Source organism: Lampetra fluviatilis, unplaced genomic scaffold (assembly GCF_964198595.1).
Source record: "Lampetra fluviatilis unplaced genomic scaffold, kcLamFluv1.1 SCAFFOLD_201, whole genome shotgun sequence".
Taxonomy (NCBI): Eukaryota; Metazoa; Chordata; class Hyperoartia; order Petromyzontiformes; family Petromyzontidae; genus Lampetra; species Lampetra fluviatilis.
This window is the reverse complement of record NW_027620564.1, coordinates 157,501-166,970: the sequence shown is the minus strand read 5'-3', so window position 1 is coordinate 166,970 and position 9,470 is coordinate 157,501. Positions and strand designations below refer to the sequence as shown.

The 9,470-nt window shown below is 50.4% G+C and overlaps 1 protein-coding gene across 1 annotated transcript in view; it reads left to right on the top strand.

The window, feature by feature from the left end:
* The first annotated feature begins 325 nt into the window (after window positions 1-325).
* Window positions 326-9,470, top strand: part of LOC144954072 (uncharacterized) — a 65,550-nt gene continuing 56,405 nt past the window's right edge. Inside the window, exons 1-3 of the mRNA XM_078884652.1 lie at window positions 326-1,224; window positions 1,946-2,073; window positions 3,911-4,061. Of these exons, the coding sequence (XP_078740778.1) occupies window positions 387-1,224; window positions 1,946-2,073; window positions 3,911-4,061 (1,117 nt within the window). The 5' untranslated portion in view covers window positions 326-386. The remainder of the gene's footprint in view (window positions 1,225-1,945; window positions 2,074-3,910; window positions 4,062-9,470) is intronic.

Sequence of the window (9,470 nt, the reverse complement as noted above, 5' to 3'; positions counted from 1 at the left end):
TGACGATGATGACGACGATGACGACGATGATGATGATGATGATGACGACGATGATGATGATGACGACGATGACGACGACGACGACGACGACGATGACGATGATGGCGAGGAAGCAGTGGCTGGTGATGCCACCCCGCCCAAGATGGCCGACGGTACCTCCACCCCGCCCAAGATGGCCGACGGTACCTCCACCCCGCCCAAGATGACCGACGGTACCTCCACCCCGCCCAAGATGGCCGACGGTACCTCCACCCCGCCCAAGATGGCCGACGGTACCTCCACCCCGCCCAAGATGACCGACGGTACCTCCACCCCGCCCAAGATGGCCGACGGTACCTCCACCCCGCCCAAGATGGCCGACAGTACCGCCACCCCCGCCACCCAAGATGACCGACGGTACCTCCACCCCGCCCAAGATGACCGACGGTACCTCCACCCCGCCCAAGATGGCCGACAGTACCGCCACCCCGCCACCCAAGATGACCGACGGTACCTCCACCCCGCCCAAGATGGCCGACGGTACCTCCACCCCGCCCAAGATGGCCGACGGTACCTCCACCCCGCCCAAGATGGCCGACGGTACCTCCACCCCGCCCAAGATGGCCGACGGTACCTCCACCCCGCCCAAGATGGCCGACGGTACCTCCACCCCGCCCAAGATGGCCGACGGTACCTCCACCCCGCCCAAGATGGCCGACGGTACCTCCACCCCGCCCAAGATGGCCGACGGTACCGCCACCCCCGCCACCCAAGATGGCCGACGGTACCTCCACCCCGCCCAAGATGGCCGACGGTACCTCCACCCCGCCCAAGATGGCCGACGGTACCACCACCCCGCCCAAGATGGCCGACGGTACCGCCACCCCGCCCAAGATGGCCGACGGTACCTCCACCCCGCCCAAGATGGCCGACGGTACCTCCACCCCGCCCAAGATGGCCGACGGTACCGCCACCCCACCACCCAAGATGGCCGACGGTACCTCCACCCCGCCCAAGATGGCCGACGGTACCACCACCCCGCCCAAGATGGCCGACGGTACCGCCACCCCGCCCAAGATGGCCGACGGTACCGCCACCCCGCCCAAGATGGCCGACGGTACCGCCACCCCCGCCCAAGATGGCCGACGGTACCGCCACCCCCGCCCAAGATGGCCGACGGTACCGCCACACCACCACCCAAGATGGCCGACACAACCGCCACCCTACACAAGATGGCCGACGCAGGTAAACGTCAGGGCGATTGGTCGATAGGTGGTCACATGGGTGGGTCTGTGGGTCTCCCACACACAGAGACCCACAGAGACCCACAGAGACCCACAGAGACTCACAGAGACCCACAGAGACCCACAGAGACCCACAGAGACCCACAGAGACCCACAGAGAGACACAGAGACCCACAGAGACCCACAGAGACCCACAGAGACCCACAGAGAGACACAGAGACCCACAGAGACCCACAGAGACCCACAGAGACCCACAGAGAGACACAGAGACCCACAGAGACCCACAGAGACACACAGAGACCCACAGAGACCCACAAATACACACAGAGACACAGTGACACAGAGACCTACAGAGACACACAGAGACCCACAGAGACACACAGAGACCCACAGAGACCCACAGAGACCCACAGAGACACACAGAGACCCACAGAGACACACAGAGACCCACAGAGACCCACAGAGACACACAGAGACCCACAGAGACCCACAGAGACCCACAGAGACCCACAGAGACCCACAGAGACACACAGAGACCCACAGAGACACACAGAGACCCACAGAGACACACAGAGACACACAGAGACCCACAGAGACCCACAGAGACCCACAGAGACCCACAGAGACCCACAGAGACCCACAGAGACCCACAGAGACACACAGAGACACACAGAGACACACATAGTCTAGAACTAAACCTTTCCCCTCTGCGTCCACTACAGGAGCTAAGGGTGGTGATGGTGGTGATGGTGGTGGTGATGATGGTGATGGTGGTGATGGTGGTGATGATCAAGACGACCCAGATGCCTACATCTTCGTGTTTGACAAACTCATCCTCACTCAGGGAAAGGTTCGTGCGTGGAGACACACAGTGACACACAGACACAGTGACACACACAGTGACACACACACACACACAGTGACACACAGACACAGTGACACACACAGTGACACACACACACACAGACAGAGACACACACAGTGACACACACACACAGTGACACACACACAGTGACACACACAGTGACACACACACAGTGACACACACAGTGACACATACACACAGACAGACACACACAGACACACAGACAGATACACACATCAACACAGACACACACACAGACACACAGATACACACACAGATACACACACAGACACACACAGACAGACACACAGACAGATACACAGATACACACACAGATACACACACAGATACACAGACAGAGACACACATAATCACAGACACACACACACACAGTGACACACACAGTGACACACACACACAGTGACACACACACCCAGTGACACACACACACAGTGACACACACACAGTGACACACACACACAGTGACACACACACACAGTGACACACACACACAGTGACACACACACAGTGACACACACACAGTGACACACACACAGTGACACACACACAGTGACACACACACACAGTGACACACACAGTGACACACACACACACAGACAGAGACACACACAGTGACACACACACACAGTGACACACATACACACAGACAGAGACACACACAGTGACACACACACACAGTGACACACATACACACAGACAGAGACACACACAGTGACACACACACACAGTGACACACACACAGTGACACACACACACAGTGACACATACACACAGACAGACACACACAGACACACAGACAGATACACACATCAACACAGACACACACACAGACACACAGACACACAGATACACACACAGATACACACACAGACACACACAGACAGACACACAGACAGATACACAGATACACACACAGATACACACACAGATACACAGACAGAGACACACATAATCACAGACACACACAGTGACACACACAGTGACACACACAGTGACACACACAGTGACACACACACACAGTGACACACACACACAGTGACACACACACACAGTGACACACACACAGTGACACACACACACACAGTGACACACACACACACAGTGACACACACACACACAGTGACACACACACACAGTGACACACACACACAGTGACACACACACAGACACACACAGTGACACACACATAGTGACACACACACACAGTGACACACACAGTGACACACACACAGTGACACACACACACATTGACACACACACACAGTGACACACACACAGTCACACACATACACACAGACAGAGACACACAGGCAGATACACACATAAACACAGATACACACAGACACACACAGACAGAGACACACAGACACACACAGACAGAGACACACAGACACACAGATATATACACACCCAGACAGAGACACACAGACACACACACAGATACACAGACAGAGACACACAGACAGAGACACACATAATCACAGACACACACACACAGACACACACACAGATACACACACACAGTGTCACTGTGTGTGTGTGTCACTGTGTGTGTGTGTCACTGTGTGTGTCACTGTGTGTGTGTGTGTCACTGTGTGTGTGTGTGTCACTGTGTGTGTGTGTGTCACTGTGTGTCACTGTGTGTCACTGTGTGTGTGTCACTGTGTGTGTGTCACTGTGTGTGTGTGTCACTGTGTGTGTGTGTGTGTCACTGTGTGTGTGTCACTGTGTGTGTGTCACTGTGTGTGTGTGTCACTGTGTGTGTGTGTGTGTCACTGTGTGTGTGTGTCACTGTGTGTAGGTTCCTGCTGTGGTGTGTGCGCTCTGCAAGAGAGATGGTCACCGTCTATCCGACTGTCCCGAAGATCTCCGCTCAGCTCCCCTCACCGCTCTCCCTCCGCTCACTGCGGAGTTCCGCAAAGCCCTGGACAACGTTTGCATCCGATGCTTCCGTTAGACACTCACTCAGACACTCACTCAGTCACTTAGACACTCACTCAGACACTCACTCACTTCGACACTCACTCAGACACTCACTCAGACACTCACTCAGACACTCACTCACTCACTCAGACACTCACTCACTCAGACACTCACTCACTCAGACACTCACTCACTCAGACACTCACTCAGTCACTCAGACACTCACTCAGACACTCACTCAGTCACTCACTCACTCACTCACTTAGACACTCACTTAGACACTCACTCACTCAGACACTCACTCACTCACTCAGACACTCACTCAGTCACCTAGACACTCACTCAGACACTTAGACACTCACTCAGACACTCACTCACTTCGACACTCACTCACTCACTCACTCAGACACTCACTCACTCACTCAGACACTCACTCAGTCACTCAGACACTCACTCAGACACTCACTCAGTCACTCACTCACTCACTCACTTAGACACTCACTTAGACACTCACTCACTCAGACACTCACTCACTCACTCAGACACTCACTCAGTCACCTAGACACTCACTCAGACACTTAGACACTCACTCAGACACTCACTCACTTCGACACTCACTCAGACACTCACTCAGACACTCACTCACTCAGACACTCACTCACTCAGACACTCACTCACTCACTCAGACACTCACTCACTCAGACACTCACTCACTCAGACACTCACTCAGTCACTCACTCACTCACTTAGACACTCACTTAGACACTCACTCAGACAATCACTCACTCAGACACTCACTCAGTCACTCAGTCACTCACTCACTCACTCAGACACTCACTCACTTAGACACTCACTCACTCAGACACTCACTCACTTAGACACTCACTCACTCAGACACTCAGTCAGACACTCACTCAGACACTCACTCACTCAGACACTCACTCAGACACTCACTCAGACACTCACTCAGACACTCACTCACTCAGGCACTCACTCACTCAGACACTCACTCAGACACTCACTCAGACACTCACTCAGACACTCACTCACTTAGACACTCACTCACTCAGACACTCACTCACTTAGACACTCACTCAGACACTCACTCACTTAGACACTCACTCACTCAGACACTCACTCAGACACTCACTCACTTAGACACTCACTCACTCAGACACTCACTCAGACACTCACTCAGACACTCACTCACTCAGACACTCACTCACTCAGACACTCACTCACTCAGTCACTTAGACACTCACTCAGACAATCACTCAGTCACTCAGTCACTCACTCACTCACTCAGACACTCACTCAGACACTCACTCACTCAGACACTCACTCACTTAGACACTCACTCACTCACCACTCACTCACTTAGACACTCAGACACTCACTCACTCAGTCACTTAGACACTCACTCACTCAGACACTCACTCAGACACTCACTCAGACACTCACTCACTCACTTAGACACTCACTCACTTAGACACTCACATAGACAGACACTCACTCAGACACTCACTCACTCACTTAGACACTCACTTAGACACTCACTCACTCAGACACTCACTTAGACACTCACTTAGACAGGCACTCACTCAGACACTCACTCACTTAGACACTCACTCACTCAGACACTCACTCACTTAGACACTCACTCACTCAGACACTCACTCAGTCACTCACTCACTCAGTCACTCACTCACTCAGACACTCACTCAGACACTCACTCACTCACTCAGACACTCACTCAGACACTCACTCAGTCACTTAGACACTCACTCACTCACTCAGACACTCACTCACTCACTCAGACACTCACTCACTCACTCAGACACTCACTCACTCAGTCACTTAGACACTCACTCACTCACTTAGACACTCACTCAGACACTCACTCACTCAGTCACTCAGACACTCACTCACTCACTCAGACACTCACTCAGTCACTTAGACACTCACTCACTAAGACACTCACTCAGTCACTCAGACACTCACTCAGACACTCACTCACTCACTTAGACACTCACTCACTTAAACACTCACTCACTTAGACACTCACATAGACAGACACTCACTCAGACACTCACTTAGACACTCACTTAGACACTCATTCACTCAGACACTCACTTAGACACTCACTTAGACAGGCACTCACTCAGACACTCACTCACTTAGACACTCACTCACTCAGACACTCATTCACTCACTCAGACACTCACTCACTTAGACACTCACTCACTCAGACACTCACTCACTTAGACACTCACTCACTCAGACACTCACTCACTTAGACACTCACTCACTCAGACACTCACTCACTCAGACACTCACTCACTCAGACACTCACTCAGACACTCACTCAGACACTCACTCACTTAGACACTCACTCACTCAGACACTCACTCACTCAGACACTCACTCACTCAGACATTCACTCAGACACTCACTCAGACACTCACTCAGTCACTCACTCAGACACTCACTCACTCAGACACTCACTCAGACACTCACTCACTCACTCAGACACTCACTCACTCACTCAGACACTCACTCAGACACTCACTCACTCAGACACTCACTCAGACACTCACTCAGACACTCACTCAGACACTCACTCACTCACTTAGACACTCACTCACTTAGACACTCACTCACTTAGACACTCACATAGACAGACACTCACTCAGACACTCACTTAGACACTCACTTAGACACTCATTCACTCAGACACTCACTTAGACACTCACTTAGACAGGCACTCACTCAGACACTCACTCACTTAGACACTCACTCACTCAGACACTCACTCACTCACTCAGACACTCACTCACTTAGACACTCACTCACTCAGACACTCACTCACTTAGACACTCACTCACTCAGACACTCACTCACTTAGACACTCACTCACTCAGACACTCACTCACTCAGACACTCACTCACTCAGACACTCACTCAGACACTCACTCAGACACTCACTCACTTAGACACTCACTCAATCAGACACTCACTCACTCAGACACTCACTCACTCAGACATTCACTCAGACACTCACTCAGACACTCACTCAGTCACTCACTCAGACACTCACTCACTCAGACACTCACTCAGACACTCACTCACTCACTCAGACACTCACTCACTCACTCAGACACTCACTCAGACACTCACTCACTCAGACACTCACTCAGACACTCACTCAGACAGACACTCACTCACTCACTCAGACACTCACTCAGACACTCACTCACTCACTCAGACACTCACTCACTCAGACACTCACTCAGACACTCACTCACTCACTCAGACACTCACTCACTCAGACACTCACTCACTCAGTCACTTAGACACTCACTCACTCACTCACTTAGACACTCACTCAGACACTTAGACACTCACTCACTCACTCACTTAGACACTCACTCAGACACTCACTCTCTCACTCAGACACTCACTCAGTCACTCAGACACTCACTCTCTCAGTCACTCAGACACTCACTCAGACACTCACTCAGACACTCACTCAGACACTCACTCACTCAGACACTCACTCCATCAGACACTCACTCAGACACTCACTCAGTCACTCAGACACTCACTCAGACACTCACTCAGACACTCACTCAGACACTCACTCACTCAGACACTCACTCAGACACTCACTCACTCACTCAGACACTCACTCACTCAGACACTCACTCACTCAGTCACTTAGACACTCACTCACTCACTCACTTAGACACTCACTCAGACACTTAGACACTCACTCACTCACTCACTTAGACACTCACTCAGACACTCACTCTCTCACTCAGACACTCACTCAGTCACTCAGACACTCACTCTCTCAGTCACTCAGACACTCACTCAGACACTCACTCAGACACTCACTCAGACACTCACTCACTCAGACACTCACTCAGACACTCACTCACTCAGACACTCACTCAGTCACTCAGACACTCACTCACTCAGTCACTTAGACACTCACTCACTCACTCACTTAGACACTCACTCAGACACTCACTCACTCACTCAGACACTCACTCAGTCACTCAGACACTCACTCTCTCAGTCACTCAGACACTCACTCACTCAGACACTCACTCAGACACTCACTCAGTCACTCAGACACTCACTCAGACACTCACTCACTCACTCAGAGACTCACTCAGACACTCACTCACTCAGACACTCACTCACTCAGACACTCACTCACTCACTCAGACACTCACTCAGACACTCACTCAGACACTCACTCACTCAGACACTCACTCAGACACTCACTCACTCACTCACTCAGACACTCACTCAGTCACTCAGACACTCACTCACTCAGTCACTTAGACACTCACTCACTCACTCACTTAGACACTCACTCAGACACTCACTCACTCACTCAGACACTCACTCAGTCACTCAGACACTCACTCTCTCAGTCACTCAGACACTCACTCACTCAGTCACTCAGACACTCACTCAGACACTCACTCAGTCACTCAGACACTCACTCAGACACTCACTCACTCAGACACTCACTCACTCAGACACTCACTCACTCAGACACTCACTCACTCACTCAGAGACTCACTCAGACACTCACTCAGTCACTCAGACATTGTTGTTGATGTTGTTGATGTTGATGATGATGGTGATGATGATGTTGTTGATGTTGTTGTTGATGTTGTTGATGTTGTTGATGTTGTTGATGTTGTTGATGATGTTGATGTTGTTGATGTTGTTGATGATGATGATGTTGATGATGTTGTTGATGATGTTGTTGATGTTGTTGATGTTGTTGTTGATGATGATGTTGTTGATGTTGTTGATGATGATGATGTTGATGATGTTGTTGATGATGTTGTTGATGTTGTTGTTGATGTTGTTGATGTTGTTGATGATGATGATGTTGTTGATGTTGTTGTTGATGTTGTTGTTGTTGATGATGATGTTGTTGATGTTGTTGATGATGATGATGATGTTGATGATGTTGTTGATGATGTTGTTGATGTTGTTGATGTTGTTGTTGTTGATGATGATGTTGTTGATGTTGTTGATGATGATGATGTTGATGATGTTGTTGATGATGTTGATGTTGTTGATGTTGTTGATGATGATGATGTTGATGATGTTGTTGATGATGTTGTTGATGTTGTTGATGTTGTTGATGATGATGATGTTGATGATGTTGTTGATGATGTTGTTGATGATGTTGTTGATGTTGATGATGTTGATGATGTTGTTGATGTTGTTGATGATGATGATGTTGTTGATGTTGTTGATGTTGTTGATGATGATGATGTTGATGATGTTGTTGATGTTGTTGATGTTGTTGATGTTGTTGATGATGATGATGTTGTTGATGTTGTTGATGTTGTTGATGATGTTGTTGATGATGTTGTTGATGTTGATGTTGATGTTGTTGTTGACAT